The following is a 26,101-nucleotide window of genomic DNA, read 5'->3' as shown; positions in this document are numbered from 1 at the left end:
GCCTGTGATATTTTGTTGATACCTACTATTGTGGCGTGTGTGACATCATATATCCAAGATGGCTGCCTCTGCAGACACTAACAGACAAAATAACCACCATATCTCCTTAACTCCTTTAGGAGTAATTATGACCATTTGTAAGTTTGTTGGGTTTTTACACGAAGGGAAGACATGTGTATGGAGGATGCTTTCATTTGGAGGCATGCAATTATGTATTACTACAGATGACATGTGCAGGTTCTGCACATGAAGTACTGTCAACCTGATTTAGAGTTTGTTTATCAGATTTCTCCAGGGGCATTTTCTGTTTATAAGTAACAAGTGAAAAATATTAATTATTATTATTATCATTATCATTATTATTATTATAAATATTACAGTAAAGGAGTAATGACATCGCCTGTGAATTCCGCATTGTCTTTTCAAATGTAAGCAGCTCACCTGTTATCAAGATTGAGATTGGTTGTAATCATTTCGCAAATATCATGTCATCAATACAGTCACTTTATTCAATTTCCTCGTCACTCTCATCTGAGTCTCTGTCCTGCAAGTCATTGTTTTCACACTTTCCTTCATCTGAACTACAAAGACACAGTTCAGTACAGTGGTGGAAAAAAGTTCTTCCCCATAAGACTTTAATGGCAGTAAATAATGCCGGAAGGGTAGGCAACACACATTGCACCATTAGGTGATCGGGTGATTCTGTCTGTCTCAAGAGCAAATCGTCTTTCATGCAAAAGCCAACAGGCACAGGAAATGTAGGAAAGTCACGTGACTTGTCAGGTGGAATGTTGTTCGTCAGAAAATCGCCTTTTCTCAAGCCAGGTCGCAGAACCGACAAGAGCTACACGTTATATCTCCGAAAATGATTCCCCTAAAAACGTTGAACGAAACGTTAAAACAATTCTTGCCTTAATTACTGTATGTGCCGCAGTAGCACAGTCGTTAGGGCGTTTTATTACCATGCGAGAGATCTGGGTTCGATCCTCGACGGGGGATAATCGGGATTTTGTCCACCTGTTCAAGCTGCTTCGGTGCCCACCCAGCGTCGTATAAAGTCGGTACCTGGAGGAAACTCTGGGGAAGGGGGGGGGGAGTATGGCGGCCAGGGGCGTGGTGCTGATCACATCATTCCCACCTTCGGCCTGATGAAGAATGCGTGGGGCCCTAACTCCACTAACTCCACACCACCTATACGCCTTCATGGCTATGTGCAAAGCACAAGGTAGGACTTTACATTTTAATTTACTATACATCCTTTGGCGGGGAGGTATAATCCAAACATGTGAGGTGATCCTTTTCCCACTACTCACTCCATTCTCAGAAATAAATCGCAATTCCAAATACTGAAAATGCAGCAGTTTCTACATCTTAGCATGCAAATATCTACATAGTAGCAAAGTAATGTGTGGAAAGAGAAAAATTAACGATTTGTAACGGCACTCTGGAAATCTTTTAGTTTATTTTGTTTCAATTTGAACTGACATTCATAACATTCATTAACAATTCCAATATTGACAAAAGAAAAGCTTAGGCGTTCTGCTACTTTCAATTCTTCATTATCGTAGTCACCGTAACTCTCTCTCTCTCTCTCTCTCTCTCTCTCTCTCTCTCTCATCCTTCCCGATGGCGCTGTAGTAGAGGAGTCGCCTTGTAATCAAGGAGTCCCCTGTTCGATACCCGGTGGAGACACAGTGGTTAGGATCCCACTTTAAACTGTAGATGCAGTATCGATTAGCTTTTGTGTGCATAAAGTGGACTTAAAATACCAAATGAAAATAAAAATAAAAATCACCGTAACTCTCTACAAAGCCAGAGGATCCACTTTTGAAAGCTGTTGAGGCTTAGATATAGCATTGCATTCGTATCATTACCCATCATCTTCGTCGTCGCGATTATCGCAAGAGGTAAAAATGCGACACAAAATAACCCAAACAGAAGCTTGGAATCAATCTGAATATTGGTTACGTTGGATACGTGGTAGAATTGTTTTAAATATCACTTCTTGTGATGTAATAGGGTTTTTGATTAAGGACCATTTGTATAATGGATATCGTTGATGCGAACAATAAGTAGTTTCACGTTCACCACACTCTTCGGTTGTTTAGAAATCATAAGGAAGAAGGATCTCTAAATTTCCGCTTTGACATGTCAATGAAACTTTAAAATAAGTTCAGTGTAGGTCACAAAAGAGATTTACATATTGTTATGATATCTTTTAAACAGCACGAAATCTAATTCCAATAGAATACGATACTACTCCTTACGTTCCTGTAAATGTTCACCATTAGTCTGGCGAAAGAAAGTAACTAAGATTTCCGTGTTTCCTTGACGAAAGATAAGGCGCCTGCTTGTAGCGAGCAAGCACCAACTGCTTCGATCAGTGACCTTCACTGCCAGAGTGACTCACAGCAGGCCTGCGCTCGTTCCAGTGTGCGTATGAAACAGGTATTTTATTTCGTTCGTTCCAATCCACAGTTATATCAAGCTAATATTCTAATATTTTCGTAAAATATGTAGTAAACAAGTTGTATACATTGTGCTTTTCTAGAGTGTTGTTGCCTGCTATTTAGACGCGGGGGATGGGGGTATTGTAAACATTTCTGAACCCAAAGGTCGAGCACGAAGGAAAATTTGTGTAAGCATTGGAGGTAATAACAAGGTAATGGAGGTTGAAGAAAATGCTGGAATATATTATATCAGAAATTGAGTAAAAACAGTTTTCATCACACATAGGGCTATCAGATCACTCTTCAGCCCAAAGTAGGACAAATTGTCTCAAAATGTTGGACACGAAGGCATTTGCAGTGAATATATAATAGGTTACTAGGACATCTTAGCATATAACGAGAATATGACACATCTTCAGCTCAAAACTTAATGTTTAAGTGAACGCTTGAGTTTAAAATTCCTCACCTGCTAATTAATAGCACGACTGTATGCCATTTCAACTTGTGTATGTGAGACAGAACGTTTTTCGTCGATATTGGGCCAAGAAGAGAAAACAATCCATGAATTCGGGAAGGAAAAAATTCACAATTTCGTAAACAAAGTCTGGAAGTTCTTGTTTATTAATATGTAAAAAAACTACTATACACTGGGAAAAAAACAGAATTGTGTGCCTTCTTTCTCCAATAAGGAGAATAATTACTTGTTACTTCGAACAAATTATCGACACTTATATCGATAAAAGTTCACAAAGTAAGCATTTTTATACATATATCCGGACTTTTTCGGATCTAGAAAATCGTGAAGTATTTTCTGAGCTGGGATTGTAATTGCTTTTCCGAACATCCAGTAGCAACCATGCACACTCTTTGATTTAAGCATACTTCTCCAAGGAACCACGTTATCTTAGACTTCCCTCAGTCTTTCTGTTTCTCCATCTAATTTGAAGTTACGTGATGCTCAAAATACGTATAAGACATTTGAGATTTCTTTCAAATTCCTTCCGGAGGCCAGACACAAATATAAAATGTAGGACACGTCCGGAAATAAGAATGATTCTTATAAGTCTTTTTATTTTCTTAGTTAGCGTCGTTTTTCCACCTCTTGCTAATCGCGACGACGAGGATGAGTGATATGATGAAATTGATGAAGGGGCACTCACAAAGAACACCCATACGCACGATGGGATTCGAACCCAGGACATCAGACATCGTAGCGCACTGTGCTAACCACTCTGTCACGGACGGAATTCTTATAGCCCTAATCGTTCCTCAAGCATATTTCCTATCTTTAATTACACAGGAAACATAAAGAACAATCTAAATAAACAGGTGCCAGTTCACACTCTAACCGTTATGAAACGTATGCATGTGAAAATGCAAAATAATATTTATTTTTAGGTAGTTGTGACTTATTATTGCATATTAAAGAAATATATTAGTGATAAAATGACGGAAGTAGAGGAACATCTCCAATGAAACACTCATGCCTTATGGATATTTTTATTTCTTGCAGAACAAGGTTCCGAGTTCGAGTTCCGACCAAAATGGATTCATTGTGTATGTTCATTCATGTCTTTAATGTAATCATAAATCGTCGTCATGAATAATTTAACTTCAGAGGAAGAAAACTGAGGTAATTACTAATAAAAACAATAACAAAACTAATTTGATCTTAAAGTCCTGGCTTTGCGCTACATATTCCATCACGGGAATCATAGGCGTGCGTCCATGTGGCCAGGGGGAGGGCAAATGCACCCCTAATCATGGACGTCTGCAGATTTTTTCCATGGGGCATATTACCCCGATAATAGTGTTGCATTATCGCATTCCTGCATCCTCATTATAATAATTAATGTAAATTATTGTGACTGAAATCAAATTATACATGTGAAAACGTACTTTTTGGTTGTCATTCGTTTTCTAAGGGGAAGATGTGGCAATCCTTGCCTCCCTTTTAGACATCTATGCCACTATATTATTATATTTTCACCTAGAAATTTAGGATAGATGAATCCTATCGCCGTTATTAAACTATATTATACTCTTAAAGAAAATTAAGTATTTTCAAGCCGATGAAAGTTCAAGGCAACTACGGGGGAAGGGGGTGCAGTGGCGAAACCACAGCCCCCCACAACCTTGAACGGAAATCAATTTTAGGGGACAAACATGCAAGTAAAGGAAAACAAGAGTAGCAGAATCTAAGAGTAGCAGGACAAGAGGATACTCAAGATGGATTTTGTTTTCACGTGCCCGACCCTGTGGCCGAGTGGTTAGCACATCGCGCTGCGACGCCAAGGGTCCCGGGTTCGAATCCCGGTCGGGCTTGGTTGTTTGTGAATGTCCATTCATCAATTTCATCATTTCATCACTCATCCCCATCTTCGCAAATTAGCCAAGAGGCACAAAAAGCGAAGTAAAATAAACTAAATCAATCAATCAATCACGTCTTTCTTACATTATTTATCCAGACTGCCAAGAGCACCTGCGGGGGGGGGGAGGGACAGAGCTGCAATTGCCCCCTTGATTTCAAATTTTATTCAAATATAAATACCTTTTGTAAAATGTTCTTGCTCGCTTCGCTCGCAATGTCTGCTTTTCTTGCAGTCTAGTCAAAATCAGAGCCGTAGCTAGGGGTCGGCGGGAGTTACCCTGGACGCTAAACGATCTAAATGAAAAAAATTGCAAAAGAGAATAATATGGCGCTCCATGAATTTTTTCCCCCATATTAAATCGACATTGTTTTTATTTTGCAAAAATTTGGATCTGAAGATTTATTGTCGCTTCGCTCACAATTTGTTTTCTGTAATGCATTTTGTATTACCGAGGAGAGAAATACTGCTGCTAAAAGGTTTTCTCTTAAGTGCATGAACAATTGTTGGGAGGAAAACGAACGCGCAGATTTGAGAGACAATTTATATTATTTTTACTGTTGGTATATGTGTGTGTGTGTATATATATATATATATGTGTGTTTATATGTGTGTGTGTGGGGCGGGGGGAGGGGTGTATATATAAACACACCCATCAATGCAATAAAATTTAAACAAGTGAGATGAAATTACGTTATTCTTTTTCGGCCTGAAATATAATCAAGGCTATCCCCCACTAATCAGAGGGTCTGCGCACGCCTATGACGGGGACTGACACTTTACGTAGGTGTAGACACGCTTCGTACAATTTGATGATATCGCGATTACGTAATGGATGTGCAGCCACTTAACTGAAGCCCCCAAATTTCACATATTATTACTAAATTCTAAATTAGCATAATATCACATAGTTTACCTATTCATAATATGCGCCGCTTTGGTGCACTTTGTGGATTGTGCATTAATCAACATCAGTTTAATCATTACAGGCAAAGTGGAGGGAAAATGACAATGAAGCACAATGAGGGGGCCCTTGGTTCCCGATTAATGAAACTTTGTCTACATGCAACTGAGTCGCTGCGTGAAATCGCTGAAAATGTCATTTATTATTTTCTTAATTTTGCTTATTTTATATTGCTTTTCTAGCACTAGGCGTCAACAAAGGCGATGAGGATGATTAATGAAGTTATGGAATGGATGATAGGACATGATGTTCCATGTCTTACACAAAATTCTAAGTTGGGACTAATGAATATCGATTCGTCTTATCATTTGTCAAGTAGTTGTTTTTAACTCCAATCTTTTTCAAGGACTTCTGGGTTGACAGCATGTGTGTTGCGCGATGATGATTCGACGAAAACCACCATTTCAGTTAACTTTCTTGACAATGACTCTAATATCAGTAAAGAGAACATTTTCTTACGAATAGCTGTTGTTAAGAAACCAATTCCTGAAACTTTTTCTGGTGGTCTCAAGGCACCCAGCTGTTGTTTGTTATGGCTGGGCCTGGGGGTATGACTCACGCTGCTGTCAATACTCAATCATTCCCGAGAATCCAGGTCCGCCAGGCAAACCCAAGCGACAATTTTGTTATTTGGGTTGCATAGACAACAGGATTTAAGATGTTACGATATCGTAGGTCTCGTGGCCAAAGAACTATTTTCCATGACTGTACGTCGCAGGGACTGATCCCGGCATATGCATGAACATTTTCTCTTTCAGCAACTGCATGTCAACTGTAATCTTCTCTGAAGTTCTAGGTAGTGTGAATATGACAAGAATGATCTTTTTGTCATCCTCATTTTCTTCTTTCTCCATTCAACAGCCTATTGGGCTGGGTAGTTTTTGATGTTTCTTTTTTTGATGTTATTTCACTCCAATACTTGGAAGTAACTCCTCCTGGTGAAAGGTGTGAGGGTCACTTTGGCGGCATCGTTCACACTATCTATTAATGGTATCCCAGTTTGTGTTTGTACTTGTAAAGAAGACAAAAAAGTGGTTGTTGAACGGATTTGATGGTGCAGAAGATGATGTACTTGAATCTCTTGCAAATCTTGGTTCTCCTGGTTTCGATGAACAAGATGACAGAATGAAAGAATAAATTGACTTATCTTACTTCTCGTTTCTGCTATAATTTCACAGTAAGGCTAATCGGGACGGTGTTTAAAGTCCACTTTATGCACAGTAAGGCTAATCGGGACTGGACCTACATTTTAAAGTGGGAACCGAACCACTATGTGCCTCCACCGGGAATTGAACCGGGACCCCTTGATTAAAAGACGACGACGCTACCACTGCGCCATCGTGTAGGCCCTAGACGTCAGAGCAATGTTAGTCTTCAAAATGCAGTCCAGGGTGTACTTGTGGAAAGTGAGGTTGATATTTTGGTGTCTCTTACATCCCGAATATGGGTACAAGATTTTTAAGAAGGCAGGATTTTGCCTGACACGAAAATGAAATATTTCGGCAAATTAGGATGTTATCTGTTTGCGAGAAGGAGTGTTTAAGACTAACGTCTTGCTCCAACCAAAGTTCCCCTCACACTTTTTATCAGAAGTAGTTATTTCTAAGTATTGGAGTCAAATAAAATCAGAAAAGTATCACCCATATCTACCCATCCCAATAGACTGTTGATGTGAAAAGAGAAAATGAGGATGACAAGATCATGCTTGTCATATTGACACTGCCTAGGCCTCCAGAGAATGTTGAATGAGGAAGTCACAGGCGACGTCATTACTCCTTTACCATAATACGGTAGTGTCCAAAGAGTAGAAAAATGGAATAGGGAGATCTGCACGATCACCATAAATAATCATCAAAACAGTGTAACACACCTTACGCGTTTAGGCAACAGTACTGCTATGTCAAATAGGCACGTCATTGAAAGGTAAACAAAACACAACATATCAGAACAAGAGTGCCTTATTCTGTATCGAACGCTCATTGTGATCGGAGGACAATCTCTTAGTAAAGTGTTCAATGTAAAGTAAGAACATGGCACAAAGACGTCAGCGAAGAATCAACGGACGTCTGGAACAGGTTAAACACAGACTGAAGTCATGGCAGCGTTGACTGCGCCACAGTCATTTCCAGGCTTTTGCGACGGTTTCAAGACATAGTAGATGTTCATGGTAGGTCATAACAAGGTTGTCAACGATTAGCAACATAGCCATTATCTGGCTTTAACTGCACGACGAAACCGGACGATGTCTGCAAGACAACTGTCCTCAAAGCTTGCAGTCACCTCAGGGGTTAGAGTTTCTCTCGCCAAACTGTGTACCGGAGACTCATGACAGCTGGTCTCTATGCCAGATGTCAAGTAGTGTGTGTCCCACTTGATCCAGCCAGTGCACAGAAGGGCCCGCTTACAGTGGAGTCAGCTTCACCGAAATGACCCTGAACGAACGGAGGAACGTGCTCTTTCACAGATGAGTTGAGATTCAGTTTGGAAATTGATTCCCGTCGTACATTCATCTGGAGAGAACCTCGATCACGATTTAATCCAAGGAATATCGTGGGAAGGGGTCAGTTTGGTCGAGATGGAATACTGGTATGGGAAGACATAATGCTCAATGGACGTACAGAGCTGCACGTCTCTACTGGAGGTACTCTTACTGCCCAGAGGCACAGAAACGAGGTACTCCAACAGCATGTGCGACTTTTCAGAGGAGCAGTAGGTTTGGACTTCAACTTCAAGGATGAAAAGATGATAATACATGTGCGCATCGAACCAAATTGGTGGATGACTTTCTTCAAGGTGAATAAATCCAGCGCATGGACTGGCCACCAAGGTTCCCAGACATAAATCCTGTAGTGTCTTAAGGAGACGAGTTAGCTCACGATCCTCCACCAAAGACATTTCCAGAGTTCCGCACTACTCTTCATGGTAAATGGAACCAGCTGCCTGTAGTACTCTTGAACCACCTTGTAAATAGCATCATGCTAAGTCGTTGCAAGGTTGTGTAGCTGTTAGGGGTAACTTCACCACATACAAGCCCCTTTTTCTCGTCAAGGAAGTATCTTCTATTTTCTTATTTTTTGAATGTGTGTCTTTGCACTAAAAAAGAAAAACATTTGTTAATTTCATGCATTCTACTCTATTGTATACCATTTAACGTTTTGATTAATTTTCACTATGTTTTATGCAGTTCTGTCACTTTATGAATAAAACATTTTTCATATGTTAGTTATGCTTAACTTTTGTACACTACTATAGTTATAACAATTATAATAATATTTTTCACTTTTTAATTAATAACAGAAAATGCCTCTGGAAAAATCTGATAATCGAACTCTAAATCAGAATACGATTGGATTTCGGACGTCTTGTATGGTTTCTGACACATTGTAATACATGATTGCATGCCTCCAAATGAAAGGATCCTCCATACACATGTCATGATACACATGATATCATTAATAGATAGTGTGAACGATGCCGCCAAAGTGACCCTCACACCTTTCACCAGGAGGAGTTACTTCCAAGTATTGGAGTGAAATAACATCAAAAAAAGAAACATCAAAAACTACCCAGCCCAATAGGCTGTTGAATGGAGAAAGAAGAAAATGAGGATGACAAAAAGATCATTCTTGTCATATTCACACTACCTAGAACTTCAGAGAAGATTACAGTTGACATGCAGTTGCTGAAAGAGAAAATGTTCATGCATATGCCGAGATCAGTCCCTGCGACGTACTGAACTGTGTCTTTGTAGTTCAGATGAAGGAAAGTGTGAAAACAATGACTTGCAGGACAGAGACTCAGATGAGAGTGACGAGGAAATTGAATAAAGTGACTGTATTGATGACATGATATTTGCGAAATGATTACAACCAATCTCAATCTTGATAACAGGTGAGCTGCTTACATTTGAAAAGACAATGCGGAATTCACAGGCGATGTCATTACTCCTTTACTGTAATATTTATAATAATAATAATGATAATGATAATAATAATAATTAATATTTTTCACTTGTTACTTATAAACAGAAAATGCCCCTGGAGAAATCTGATAAACAAACTCTAAATCAGGTTGACAGTACTTCATGTGCAGAACCTGCACATGTCATCTGTAGTAATACATAATTGCATGCCTCCAAATGAAAGCATCCTCCATACACATGTCTTCCCTTCGTGTAAAAACCCAACAAACTTACAAATGGTCATAATTACTCCTAAAGGAGTTAAGGAGATATGGTGGTTATTTTGTCTGTTAGTGTCTGCAGAGGCAGCCATCTTGGATATATGATGTCACACACGCCACAATAGTAGGTATCAACAAAATATCACAGGCAGTAATTTCCCCCTTTATATGTCAGAATGTCAAGTAAAGTGTAAAAGTGTGGAATCCTTGCAGAAAAGGGCACTTGATATATTTCCATAACAGTGCGAGATATGAAACAAACTGTAAGAATAAATTTTGTTCTTTTTTCATTTCTGAACAAAACAAACAATTTTCCAAAACCACTATTAAAGGAGTTATGGATTTTCTTAGTTAGTGCATGAAGCGGTAGCCATCTTGGATTTATGACGTCACACAGGCCTTGTGCCACAATTGCGGGTAAAACACCTGGTAGTACATGATTTTGTACCACACTAGCAACGTATTACCGGTAGTCATATATTCCCTTTATTCAAAATCCCACGGAATATACAAATATTGACATATGCCCCTGGAGTATTAGTTCAAAGATACTTAGAACCCTAAGGCAATAGTTGGGTTTACTAACATACAAATTTTCACACCCAAAAGAACCTACCCCCAAAATTAAATAACAATACGCCACTGATTGAGCAACCCCCTTCCCCCCAAGCAAAAATCTTAATTCCCACAGTGTCTAAAAGTAATGAGAGGTCCCTTGAAGTCTGGAATTGAGCTACCACAAGGCCGTATATAAGGGGTTTTAACGTGTCCAACCCCCCTCCCCTTTAATTGTTTCAGTAAACCAATTCCATATTACCTGCTTTATCCTCTACGCGCAGAGACTTCTTCGTAAAAGTTTATTGGCGCTTGTTTTATTCTTCAAAATTACAGGCGTGCAGAATTTTTCTATCTTGGGTGTACAACATGAAGCCCGTCTGAAGACTTAGGTTATATTCCGGGTGTAGTCGTATTAAATCATATACATGGCCTTCGGATGAGTATAACCGTGCGTTTTATGGCAACATGTAAAACTCTCTAGCCTAGCTAGCCTTTCTGTGCATAAATAGAACTTAAAACCAAGACTGAAATCGAATCAAAACCTTCGATAATTCTTGTTTTTAGAACTGTATGGAAGGTGGTATTCGTTAATTTTGATACTTAGGGAGAAGCACTATTCACAATTAAAATAATATCCCGTTGCTTGAAAATAAGTTACTTGTCTCCTTGCGCACTCCGAGGTTTCTCTGTTTAAAATTGAACATCGCCGAACATGTAACATACTGTACAGTACAATAGTCATTGTTAATAAAAGCAACAGTAATGTGTAGCGAGGTAAAACATAAATAAATAAAAAAGTAAAGTACTCCCCTGTGGTATGCATCACGCCATGAAGGAGGTGAACCTTTTAATTCTGTTACTTGTTACTAAGTAGGACTATGGCACCTCACACGTGAAAATCATACAATGTGTACAAACAATCAAGTCAGTGACGTATCGTAACCATACATTGGCAATTATCTCGCAAATGGTTCGTTTGCGACCACATGTTTATTGGGACCTTTTGCTTCTACTGTGGTGTATTTTTCACCGTTTCAGTTTGCGCTATGACTTATGATACACCCTCTATAAATTTATTTAAAATATAACACTTGGACACTCATATCTCATTGACAACAGCATATTTCATTCTAGTGACATTCTGGAGGTGTCGAAAATTACATCATTGTAGCGTTTTATGGCGATAAATTTAAATATGCTGCTATCAGTACTTATCAATTGATTGATGTGTGTGGCAAATAGATATATAGACAGATATTGTTGCAATTCTAAGTGAGTTGCACGACAGGCAAACCTACATTCGAACTACGAGATCGGAGAAGAATGAAAGAAGTTACTTCTGTTGGTTTTATACATTTATCAATAGAAATTGAGCCAGAAAAGAATTGGAACCAAAAAGAGGAAATTAGTGTTGTGTTCCGGTTGGGATTCGATTCACATTTCGGCGCCCTGCCAATTCAGTTGTAGGAAAGGAATCATATTTTGCCCACGGTTTATGAGTTGGGCGCAGATTCAGTTGTAATAGAGAACCTGCATTTTTCAAAAGTGTTTTAAGAAGACAATATATTTACATGAAAGGAGAGTTAACAATTACAGGTTGAGAGGGGGATGAGAACACTTCTGGGGTTTATCCACGATTTTGAATCTGGGGGTGTAAAGCCGCTTTTAGGGTCTATTAGTCTTGAAAAGAATTTTGGAGGTATTACGGAGGAGTGTTGTGCTTACTCCAAGATCCGATTTTTAGGGTCTTTACACAGACCAGTTAGAAACGATTTAGACGAAATAATTATAGCTTTTTTATTTAGAAACGAAGTTATGTAAAAGTCGAAAAGATAAGCTGTCTGATGCAATTAAACAAATTAAACAAATAGAAAGTCGCTAAAAAAATATTCTGGGTAAAAATAGTACGCTAAAAATACTGTAAATGCCTCATCAGGATCAATAATTTGTATGCACTAATAATTTATTTATAGAAAAACACAATGATGTGAAAATGTAAGTTTATCTTCTAAAAATAAGGTAAACAGAATCAGTACCTCAACACATGAAAATATGTAATATTAAAATCAGTATTTTAATCAAATATAAGACTGCCACATTATTGATACAATGAAAATGAATAAAAACAAAATAATTTCGACACTCAAGCTTTTACTCATTGCTATTTTTTTTTTTTTTTTTGTTTGGAAGATGTATCGTTGGAACATCGACACGTTTTGCTTCTTGTAGTACGAAACAATAACTGAAATACATTTTTTTTATCATTACATTATTTATTGAGACTATGAAAAACACTGATACTTCTAACCGAGAGATTAAAATTTCTGATACTTTTTCTTATTGACACGAGCATGTTATTTGCCCGAGGCCTCACAACCAATTAGGGGTTATGTGAAGGTGGTAATTTACATATTCATGTGTTGTTTTATCTGGTGAGCTTGAACAGAGAAAAACAGCTGTAAATTTGGGTTTCCAGTATTTTTATTTTGTATAGCGACTCTTTGTATTATGAAATCGGCTACCCTCTATCCAGAGAATCTCTGAAGCAAGCGAACGAGTGACCAGTGAACGCATGAGAGGAGAAGTGAGTGCATGGCGGGGAAAAAGCGCTTGCGGCTACCAGATGTTTGCAGCAGCGCGCACATCTTCGCTCCGTCCACTCGGATTTTCCCCTTCTCTATCACAGATTCCCCAGACAAGAGTGCAAACGTAATGTTTATTCATGTGATTATTTTGTGAGGTTACGTTTGGAGTTTTCACTAGTCTATATTTTTATGGACGATTTTCTATGTACTGATTACCAGGGAACGGATTATTATGTAAATACATTTCTTCATATTTTGCTAAAATCAATGTTATTTTGTATTATCTTTTCGAATTGTGCTATGCCTCTGTAAGCTCAAAAATACTATTCTGATTTTCCATATTTTTCCATACATTAGCTTTAAGCACATATTTTGCTTAATTTTACATATAATTTCCATATTTTCAAACATTTTCGACTCATATTCCATATTATTCATGCAATTACCACATTTTTCCTTCTTGTGTTAAATAGCCTACCAAAAATTTTCCATTCGCCTGTATTTTGTTTGTTTTGTACTATCCGTTTATTTTTAATATTGACAATGCATATTTCATTCTAACATTCTTGCCAATAATAGAGAATTTAACCTCAATGATTCGCCATAAAATCCACTTTTTATTTTAAATATCTTCCAATTACTTCATACGATACTAAACGCAGTTTCAGTCAATAAATACTATGTCTTTAGGGACAACAGTAGATTCATGTTTCAGCACTTAAAAGAAAGTGTGGTAACAAAAAATAGAGCATCTTTTTGTATTTGAATTTTGCATTACAAATAATGTGATGTAAGCCTAGTGCATTTTATTTAGCTAAGTGAGCTGCTTCTTAATGAAAAGTGCCATTTTTCACAATTACAAGTTCATATTTAATTCCATGCTGGCCCCCTTGGCGAAGTGGTTATCTCATCGCGCTACGACGCCAGGGGTCCAGGGTTTGAATCCCGGCCTGGGCATGGATGAGTGCCCGTTCATGAATTTCATCACTCATTCTCATCTTCGTAATTAGACAGAACTGGCATAAAGGCAAAGTAAAATAAAGCAAACTAAATCAATATTTAATTCCATGTTTTGATAAAGATAACTAAATATATATTTATATATGTAACACTTTTTTGGTACATATAAATCCGTTCTCTGCTGATTACTTATAGAAGAGCACGATGATATGAAAATTACGTTTATATGCAAAATATCAATGCTCTAGTATGTTCTCTAAAAAGAGTCAGTATCCCTTAGTTTAAGGAAATATAGAGAAACATGAAACCTAACAAATTTATTCTTTGTATGCTGGAATCATGGAGTGTTTTCTTACATGCAGCGCTGATTGCTGGAGGCAGCTGGAAGCGGGAACAGTCAGCATAGCCCGATTCTCCCTGGAGGATATCATCATGGGGATGAACATGATACAAAACGGGCACAGTTATAAAGTCATAGGGCAGTCGCGTCCGAGACATAGATATAAAGGTAAGTTAATATTTAAAATAATTATGAAAAAGTGACATTTCAGAAGATACTGGAAAATGAATTTTTATACTTGGATTTTCAATTTGTATGTATTAAAATGACTATATTTACTGTTGAGTGAAATTTTATAATAAATGAGGGTTACAGGCAAATACCCACAGTTTGACATATTGGAGTGGTTCAAAAGTGTGCGCCGCGGTACCCTGGAACCGTGGCTGGCTTACAAGTGCGCCGCAAAATGTTCCAATATTTTCACTGAAATATTTGCTGATTTAGTGCATTCTGCATATAAAATGTTTCTGAGTTTGAAATAGATAGTAGATGCTTATTTTTTTTAACTTAAGGCAAGCAACCTAGCCACACTAACTTAGCATTGCAAGTCTTAGTGTTAGGCCTGCATTCTGACCGCCGAGGAAAAATCTTGAAACACTAAGGGCGCCGTGAAACGAAAAAGTTTTGGAACTCCTGACATAGAGACATAGAGTACAGTAATTGTTCTGAATTACGCATTTATTCATATCTGCTGAAAATTTACTTCAGTTAAAGGTTATTTAAACCCGGCGGGGATTTGTTTCTGTCGTTGTTCAATTTGACGATATCCTAAGAACTGAGAGCAATAATACAATACTGGTTAATGTCTTAAAGAATAGAAGGAAATGTAGATCAATTGCTAATTATCTTGAGCCATCTGACTTAAGGGACACATTCGAACTGGCAACGTGGTCGTACCATCTTGCTTGTCTCCAGGCACGTTCCCTTGGTTTAAGAATTCCTTAGGGAAATATTAGCGATAAAACAGCAAGTGGAAATTTTGACAAGCCGTACATTTAGCGTACGGACAAAGGTCTGGAGCATACGTCCGTACATGTACGATCAGGGCCCTACGGTTGGCAACGCTGCGCTTTCACCACTCGATTTCCCTCCTCCTTCTCTGTCGCTATGCGCGGTTAGCTGGGACAGGGTATAGTGGTGCTCATAGGGTGATCAGACACACACATTCAAAAAGGAGGACAGACCATGGCGAGAAATGAGGATTAAGTCATAAAAAAAGAGGACACCGAAAAAAATGGCAGCATTTGCCATTACTCATAATTTAATCAATATAAAAAAATCTTACCAACACTTTGTTTACAGATTTCAGGTGATCTCTTTCAATAACTTCCTCTTACCTTTAAGCAAAGAAAGCAATCTCCTTATTTCTTATTTAACAAATGACAAAGAATATATACAATTTGAAGCACAGAATTTTACTCCTTTTCTAATTCTTGGATATTAGAATGAAATATCCCCACAAGTCAATACAAATTTAACAAGTAAGATTAGCTTTAACTTATTTTCTACTAAAAATTCACCAGACAATTAACACGCACCACCACTTATTAAGGGACAAAGTAATGATATCCCAATCTGCGATCCAATAACAACAACAGTATCCGAGTACCAAAATGTAATAAGGCAAGATACGGATCAAAATCCCTTTCATTTCTGGCAAGTAAAGCGTGGAACCAACTGCCTGTAAATTGCAGAACGGAGAGAAATTTGGCCAAATTTAAATTAAAGATTAGGACATTAATGTATGAATACTGACACCGTGCCTCATCTACCTCATTGCCAGCTTCATATAACGTAGTTGCAAAAACGTTTATTATATTATATTTCTTATATTCTTCAATTATATAAATTTATAATATTCCATTTTATGTATACTTATAAACAAATAGCAGAACTATATATTAATTCATGTAGGGCAAAAATCTGTTTTTGTAGTTACAGATTCTATGTAAAGAAAATTGTAAGCTTAATGGCAACCCTACTTTAATAATAATAAATAATAATAATGGGACGATCACCTAGTACCTCTAACCACATATTCAATTAGAAGCGTTGCTGATGTGGTGCCCCATGAACAGCATGTGGGTTTAGTACAATAGAATTATAAAAATTAAAAATACCATTGTGTGTGTACCCCGCTTCGCTGTAAATAACATGTTTCTTGCAAAACTAGGGTTGACTACAACCTGTTGTTGCATCCACTGACAAAACATCACTCCAGGAGACACTGAACTCGTTGGAGGTGGTAAGGGTCGAGTGAATTGCGATGTAAAATTCTCCATACACTACTGCGGCTTACTGGAATTTATGCGACAATTCTCCTCAACTTCAGGAGTAATGCGTGCAGGTCTACCTGCTCTCCTACCATGTTCAAAGCTTCCATGTTCTTTTAGGCGCTGATGTACCCTCCTAGTAAATGTGCGACTCTCGGGGTGCCTTCGAGCAGAGAATTTTTCTTTGTACGTACAAGCGTGCAGTGAAGTCAGTGGCGGCTTGTAATCGCACATTCGCGATTATCTCGAAAACGGCTCGTTTGCAGACCATGTTTACTAAGACTTTCTTGCTTCTATTATCGTGTACTTTCACCTGTGTCAGTTTGCGCTATTGCTTATGAGACACCCTGTATAGAAGATTTTTTGTTTTCTATTTTTCAGTGGCAGAGGAACGCTTTTAATTTGAGAGAGTACATTATCTTACAAATGAGCGTTTGGGTTTGAGTTTTTTTGTTTCAAGTCCACTTTATACAAGGCTAATGGGGACTGAGCCTACAGTATAAAGTGCGATTCGAGAACCACTGTGTAATATGCCTGCTCCGGGTATCGACCCCGGGGACCCCTTGATTATCTGTGATATCACCTTGTACTCGAGAGATCCCGAGTATCGTTCTAGGTGTGACACATATATACAGGGTGTCATTTTAATGGCGCCCACGGACCACAGGAACGTACAGAGGACATGTAAACAAACACCTTTTCTCAGTAACATTTTTCTAGTTGGTGCATCTTTTAGGCGCTACAGTCGTTCAAGAAAGCCTGTTTTTCTGCCTGAATGCTGGCAATCCAACACAACATTTGACTGATTTTGAGACGTCATTTCCTGTTATGAATCGATGCGTTCTAGGGTTGCCAGGAACACACATATTCTGTGAAAAATGACATAGCTACAATCAGCCACATTATGTACAGTGTCTCTCAAAAGTTTTAAGACAACGACATATTTTAACTAGGCAACCCAATTTACACAAGGCGTTGCTGGGTTGCGTGTAGAGTTAGGCTCAATTTCAGGGTTGCCACATGCACAATAGATATTTATAATATACGCGAAAGAAATAAAAAGAAGTATTATTGTATAAAATTATTAAAAATATCACTATTATATCGCAAGTGACAAAATTCTTTCTCAGATAAAAGAAATAGGTTTTCTAGTATTACATCGCTGATGAGTCTACAGAAAGGAAAAGAGGTGAGAGAAAACGAGAGGCGACAAAGAACAGGAGAAAGAGAAAGCGAAAGGAGAAGAGGAAAAGTAGAAGAGAGAAGAAAGAGAGGAAGGACGAGGATAGGAGATGTAGTGAGGAGAATGGAAGAATGTTCTAGGAGAAATGAGGAATATGGAGCAAAAAAGAGCAAAGAGGAGGAAAACGAGATGAGAGAAGAGGAGAAGAGGAGACGAGAAGAGGGGAGTGGAGATTAGAGTAAAGGAGAGAAGAACGAAAAGAAGAGGTGAAGAGTGCAGTGGAGTCGGGAATCTAAGACAGGAAAAGAGATACGAGGAGTGGAGATGAGTGGGATGGAGATAAGATGCGAGTAAAGTAGGGAAGCCGATATGAGATAAAAGCAGAGGAGAAGGAGGGGAGAGAAGATGGAGAAGAGAAGAACAGAAGGGACTGAAGAGAAGAGGTAGTTGCAGAATATATCGTCTCAGCGTCAAGAATTGATGCATTGGTCAAATTATCGACATGAAACATTCAATACCATTTTGAAATGTATGGAGAATGTATTAGATCGGTTCAAAATGCCTTTTGGCTTATTTCAGAGCAAGATAAAATCTTCCTTGTAAGATCTTTGGTTTTACCTGCGATTATATCACTAAAAACATGAATGTAATTTTAATATTTATAAGAGTTATCCAATTTTGATCCACTTCTCGGTTCGTTGAAATGGAGATTTTGTAATTTAATATTTCCCCTCCCCCCATCGTTAATTCCAAACTGAATCATTCCGTTTCACACGGCGTGGACATGGAAACACAATGGGAAAGGTCTAAAACTTACGAAAATTTCTGCCACCGAAAGGGTTTGAATCTACGACCATCAGATTGACAGTCCTGAACGGTAAACACTACCCTACAAGCTTTCGCTCCTGAAAGTAAGTAGAAGTAGCTGACCAATGTGAAATGTAGATGCAACTCTCCTCCTACATGTAATGTGCAAACAATAGACCTACTTGTTTGTAACAAAGAAAACGAAGGTAGTACGACTCGGCGAAAACATTTAATGGAAAATTACACATGATGAGAACTTTTCATTCGATATTTGCGGAGGTATCCTTGCATTGAACTCGAGTGGGAAAAGGGGTAAAATTAGTATGTTCTGAATTGCCACAAATATAAATAGTTATTTCATTAATATTTGTCAATGTCTTTGAAGCAGTACTTAATTATCGTTAGAGTATCATAATTCACGATCTTATACATGAAAATATCCCTTTGAACGTGTGTCAAGTCATTTATTTGTTTAATAGAAGGGAATTTAAGAAAAAGAAGAAAAAACACCTAGTATCAAGGATCGAACCTGGGATCGCTAGCAGCCCAATCGAGAACGCAAGTCTCTTGTTCAGAATATTCTTATGAAATGTATTTGCTGTTGCGTAAGGTAACACGAAATAATTACACCGTTTGCGAACTACCAAATCTGCGCAATGTTAGACGTAAACAGGAGGAAAATTTTATTCATAAAATCACTTCACATTTGACAGTATTAGTCAAGAGAGACTTGTGGGACACTCTGTTAAGGTGCTGGACTAAATCCTTCTTATTTTCCTTCCTCGAAGAACAATTTTTAAAGTAGAGCAACAGTCGTTCCGCTCTTTCTTATTTCTATTAAATTCTTCCACATTCCTTTAATTGGGTTAAAAATAAATAAAAAATATTGCTTGCATTTCTGTCATTGACGTAGACCAGGCCCGTACGCAGGATTTCTTTGAGGGAGAGGCCAGACCCAAATTTATATATATATATATATATATATATATATATATATATATATATATATATATATATATATATATATGTATGTATATATATATGTATGTATATATATATGTGTATATATATATGTATATATATATATATATATATATACAGGGTGTCATTTTAATGGCGCCCACGGACCACAGATTCGTATAGAGGACATCAAAACAAACAACTTTTCCCAGTAACATTTTTCTCGTTGGTGCGTCGATTCGACGCTACAGCCGTTCAAAAAAGACCGTTTTGCCGCCTGGATGCTGGCAACCCAACACAACATTTGATCGTACCTGTGACGTCATATCCTCCGGCGAAACAGCGCACGCCAGGGTTGCAAAGAACACACAAATGTTGTGAAAAATGACAAACTACCAACCACATTATTAGCTGTAAAACGAAGCGAGAAACGCGTCCAGCAGACCGAACATCATAGCCTACCAGCCAGAAGATCAGCAGTCATCTCAGGGGAAGGGGAAATGAAACCAACGATATGAGAAATGGTAAAAAACGTATTCAAAATGAAATGTCAATGTCGGATTTTGTCTCAGCCTACATCTAAAATATCAAGAACTATAAATTTTATTGGACTTACAGCTTACACGTGGCTGTTTACGCCCAACTATATGTCAAATATTTGCAAATCTCGTTGCAAGGTTGATATCTACAGGTATGTGTCCAGATGCCATGCGGTACTTTTGTGCTGATAACGGAAGTATTCGAGGTTCACGTTGTTACATTACGACTAAAACACGTACAACCACAGTAACAATCTAATGATGAATCAGTACCGAATATACTGCCCTGTTCACAGATGCAAACTATTACATGTGTATCCGGTGCATAGATAAACACATAGTCGTCTTAGAGCTTGTAGTATTACTACTACTTATATCCCTGTATTTTCAATCATTTTTGCCACTTGCCTCATAATGCTCTGAATATACATTATATTGTTGCTTACGTTTGGAATTTTGAGTTCTTTCATTTCTGTTTTGTCATCTGTTCAGTGTGTCACAGACAATTAGTATCAGAAGGACGAAGTGGATAGACTAAATTGTAGATGCCAACTTGGTAACTAGATTTGCAAATATTTGACATGTAAGCTGAGACAAAATTCGATATGACCACTTCCACTTGAATTTTATTTTATTTCTACCATTTTTCGTATCGTTTGTTTACTTCCTGTTAGGTTACAGAACGTGTTTTCTCGTTTTGTGTTACGGTACATAATGTGGCTGATTGTAGCTATGTCATTTTTCACAGAGTATGTGTGTTCCTGGCAACCCTGGAACGCATCGCTTCACGACGGGATATGACGTCACAAATGCAATCAAATGTTGTGTGTGGTTGCCAGCATTCAGGCGGCAAAACGGGCTTTTTTGAACGACTGTAGCGACGAAATGACGCACCAACGAGAAAAATGTTTCTGAGAAAAGTTGTTTGTTTTGATGTCCTCTATACGTTTCCGTGGTCCGTGGGCGCCATTAAAATGACACCCTGTATATATATATATATATAAGAGAGAGAGAGAGACAGATATTACAAAATAGTTCAAATAGTGCAAGCGCCATTGAAAAGTCATGATAATTCTATGTTTTGAAAATAATATATTTATAAATTAAATGTTGCGTACTAGGAATTATTATTACAATAAAGAACATGTCTAATTGTGAGTTAAGAAAAAAACAATAATAAAGAGACATTCTCGCATCACGATTGCAGTTCGAAAACGTCGGGACAGGGATTGAAAGTAACGCACTGTCCTGACTAAATCGGTGAATCGGACGTCTGCTAGCCTTGCATTATAAAACTAAAACCATCCAATATTGCAGCCTGAAGGCTTTTGCGCAAGAAACAGAATCATTTATGTAAGAACAAAATTGAAATTTTTACACATTTCTAAAATCGACGATGTTATTTTCGTCGTTATTGGTAAATATTTCAGGGTTCGAGGGGGCATGGCCCAAATGCCCCCCCCCCTGGATACTGGCCTGACGTAGACAGTGGGAAAGAAATTTTGGAGAATCTTTCTATTAAATTTATTATTTAAATCCACCTTATGCTCAGATAGGTTTATTGACAATCCTGAACTTTTCGTTTAATAGATAATATTTGGTTTTAAACGACGGGAGAACATTGGTCGAATTTCCTTTCTTGGTCTTTTCAGAGAATATATACTTCTACAATAGCAATCACGTTCGGAAACGGTGAAAAAAATGACTTGGTTTTCAAAGGCAGACAAGCTTGGTAGTGTAGCTTGTTCGCGTTCAAAGTGACTCACTCACGCTATTCAAGGCCGCTTCTTATCGCAAAACACACATGCACAGTGTCTGCACCCAAAGTCGAATTTTAAAGAGAATCTGAAGAATGATAGATCTCATCAGAGGCGGCTAGGTGGGCACTAGCTCAACATGCAATAGTTTAAGTGATAATTTCTGACAAACAAGAAACTTATTGAATAAGTATTAGGATAGTAATACGTGTATCCGCTCCTTTTTAACAATGTAAGTTCGAAGACAATCTGTATTCCATTTGTTTATATTTCCAACTTGGTCAACCGGGGGTTATTATAAGGAACTATTTCGTAGATGTTCATTTAACCGTTATAAAAATACAAATAAAATATATTCACAAGCTTAGCTATACTAACAACGAAGAAATAAATTCAGAGTTAAATTTCAAATGCATCTGTATAGAGTAATTCTAGAAGTACAGAGCTATATCAGAGTATTAAACTTATTTTCACAGGATAACGTTTACAATATTGACGCGACAGCATAATTAAGAACTGTTGCTCCAAGGGAAACAAAGGACGTATTGTATTGGTTAGAGTTTTTGAAAGCATTGGTTGCGGTCCCAGGTTCGATCCTTGATACTAGGTGTTTTTTCTTCTTTATCTTAAATCCCCTTCTATTAAACAAGAGCATGGTAACATTATTTGTAATAGCAGTGTATAGTGGCTACATTGTTCTGCATATGGAATATATAAAAAAAATAAACAAATAAATGACTTGACACACGTTCAAAGGGATATTTTCATGTATAAGATCGTGAATTATGATACTCTAACGATAATTGAGTACTGCTTCAAAGACATTGACAAATATTAATGAAATAACTATTTATATTTGTGGCAATTCAGAACATACTAATTTTACCCCTTTTCCCACTCGAGTTCAATGCAAGGATACCTCCGCAAATATCGAATGAAAAGTTCTCATCATGTGTAATTTTCCATTAAATGTTTTCGCCGAGTCGTACTACCTTCGTTTTCTTTGTTTTCAGGACTGTCAATCTGATGGTCGTAGATTCAAACCCTTTCGGTGGCAGAAATTTTCGTAAGTTTTAGACCTTTCCCATTGTGTTTCCATGTCCACGCCGTGTGAAACGGAATGATTCAGTTTGGAATTAACGATGGGGGGAGGGGAAATATTAAATTACAAAATCTCCATTTCAACGAACCGAGAAGTGGATCAAAATTGGATAACTCTTATAAATATTAAAATTACATTCATGTTTTTAGTGATATAATCGCAGGTAAAACCAAAGATCTTACAAGGAAGATTTTATCTTGCTCTGAAATAAGCCAAAAGGCATTTTGAACCGATCTAATACATTCTCCATACATTTCAAAATGGTATTGAATGTTTCATATCGATAAATTTGACCAATGCATCAATTCTTGACGCTGAGACGATATATTCTGCAACTACCTCTTCTCTTCAGTCCCTTCTGTTCTTCTCTTCTCCATCTTCTCTCCCCTCCTTCTCCTCTGCTTTTATCTCATATCGGCTTCCCTACTTTACTCGCATCTTATCTCCATCCCACTCATCTCCACTCCTCGTATCTCTTTTCCTGTCTTAGATTCCCGACTCCACTGCACTCTTCTCCTCTTCTTTTCGTTCTTCTCTCCTTTACTCTAATCTCCACTCCCCTCTTCTCGTCTCCTCTTCTCCTCTTCTCTCATCTCGTTTTCCTCCTCTTTGCTCTTCTTTGCTCCATTTTCGTCATTTCTCCTAGAATCTTCTTCCATTCTCCTCACTACATCTCCTATCCTCGTCCTTCCTCCCTTTTTTCTCTCTTCTACTTTTCCTCTTCTCCTTTCGCTTTCTCTTTCTCCTGTTCTTTGTCGCCTCTTGTTTTCTCTCACCTCTTTTCCTTTCTGTAGACTCATCAGCGATGAAATACTAGAGAACCTATTTTTTTATTTGAGAAAGAATTTTGTCACTTGCGATATAATAGTGATATTTTTAATAATTTTATACAATAATACTTCTTTTTATTTCTTTCGCGTATATTATAAATATCTATTGTGCATGTGGCAACCCTGAAATTGAGCCTAACTCTACACGCAACCTACCAACGCCTTGTGTAAATTGGGTTGCCTAGTTTAAAATATCGTTGTCCTAAAACGTTTGAGAGACACTGTACCATAAAACAAAGCGAGAAGACGCGTTCTGTTACCCAGCAGAAAGTGAACCAACAATACGTAAAATGGTTAACTTCGATTTTTTGTCTCAGCCTCCATATCAAATATTTGCAAATCTCGTTGCCAAGTTTGCATCTACAGTTTAGTCTATCCATTTCGTCCTTCTAATACTGGTTGTTTGTGACACACTGAACAGTTGACAAAATAAAAATGAAATAACTCAAAATTCGAAAGCCAAGTAACACACGGCATTGTGCGGTAAGGGACAAAAATGGTTGAACATAAAAGGATGCAAGTACTGTGGTTGCACATGTTTTAGCCATAATGTAACAATGTGAACATCGGATATTTCCGTTATCAGCACTACAATACCACAGCGTATGTCTCAGGACAACGAAAAAAACCTGCAGATATCAACCATGCAACGAGATTTGAAAATATGCGACATGTAGCTCCTCGAAAATAGCCAGATGTAAATTGTAAGTCCTTTCATTCATTCATTCATTCATTCATTCATTCATACTTTATTGGTTTGATCTGTTATACCAGCTCTACACCAAGTGTCCTAAAAATATGTCATATATGATACTGTTACATCAAATTACAAATTTTGAATATATATACAGTTTTCATATACATCATATCATGCAAAATCTAAAATTGATTGTAAATACAATTGTTATATCTGGTGACTATATCAAGTTACACATTTTGAATATTTACAATTTTCATATTTCTATATTAATATCATGAAAAAATCTAAAAATGATAAATACAATTGTTACATCTGGTGACGATATTAAAGAGGTTAAAGAAGTTGGGAGAGGTATTCCTTTCTTTATTAAATTCTTGAATAAGATCTCCCTTTGAGTGGTATAATGTGGACATTGAAATATGACATGATTAGCATCTTCCTGGTCTAGATTGCACTTGCACATAGGTGAATTAACTACATTAATTTTATATAAATGGTGATTTAAACGTATGTGACCTGATCTCAATCTTAGTATTAAAACTAAAAACTTTCTGGATATATTGATTGTATAAAACCACGGAGTCTTATTGTTTAAATTTAGTACATTTTTATATGAATGACCCATATATTTAAATTTTTGTTTGACCCATATCTCCCAATCTTTTTAAATTTTGTTTTTAACTCTTGGTAACATATCTCTATATGATAATAATATATTCGTTCTGTTATCCATTATTCTTGCTTCTTTAGCATTTTTATCTCCCACTTCATTATAATGGAACCCTGAATGTGCTGGTATATATGCAAAATGAATTGTCCTTCCCTCTGTAATTAACTTCTCATATAAGCTTATTATGTAAAGCACCAATGCTGATGCCTTATATAACTTTTTATACGACGATTGTAGACTGTATAAAACACTTTTATCATCTGTTAATTAGTATCCTTTTTTCTGGAATGTTATTGATGTACATCAATGCACGATATATTCCATATCCTTCTGCCGAGAAAATAGAACAGTCTCCAGGTAGTCTAAACTTTTTAATATTTCCATTAGAAGAGTCAATAAAAGCACATCCTACTTGTTCTTTATTTTTTGATGCATCTATGTATATGAATCTATAATTCTCCCAATTTTGTAAATATGATTGAATATTTGTATAACTTGTTAATGAAACATTTCTTACTGGTATTTGGTCATATGAAATTTCATAAATTGGATGTTTGCTATGCGTTAGTATTGTTGAAAATAAATCTTGAAATTCTATTTTACATTGTAGGAAAGTTGAATATAACTAACTAAATAACTAACTAACTCTCTAGCCTTTTTAAACCCGAAGGTTCATGGCTGCATCAACATAGGCCTTCCATCTTTCCCTATTTTGAGCAAGTTCTATCCCTTTTTTTCCATCCCTACCGATTTCCCTTAGATCCATCTCAACGTTGTCCCTCCATCTTCGTCTTGGCCTTCCTACAGGTCTCTTACCATCAGGTTTCCCAACAACAATCCTGTAAACTCCTCTTTTCTCTCCCATTCGTGCC

General features: G+C 37.3%; 1 protein-coding gene across 3 annotated transcripts in view; it reads left to right on the top strand.

Annotated features, from left to right (window-relative positions):
- Nucleotides 1–26,101, top strand: part of LOC146004285 (transferrin-like) — a 219,343-nt gene that overhangs the window by 46,156 nt on the left and 147,086 nt on the right. For 2 of the 3 annotated variants that reach the window (XM_083142995.1, XM_083142994.1), the window contains exon 3: nt 14,431–14,576. The exons of the other annotated variant lie outside the window; for it this stretch is intronic. In XM_083142995.1, the coding sequence (XP_082999121.1) occupies nt 14,431–14,576 (146 nt within the window). The remainder of the gene's footprint in view (nt 1–14,430; nt 14,577–26,101) is intronic. 3 annotated transcript variants of the gene reach the window in all.

The sequence above is a fragment of the Lepisma saccharinum genome, chromosome 21 (genome assembly GCF_977018435.1).
Source record: "Lepisma saccharinum chromosome 21, izLepSacc3.1, whole genome shotgun sequence".
Taxonomy (NCBI): Eukaryota; Metazoa; Arthropoda; class Insecta; order Zygentoma; family Lepismatidae; genus Lepisma; species Lepisma saccharinum.
This window is presented reverse-complemented; position numbering and strand designations above follow the sequence as displayed.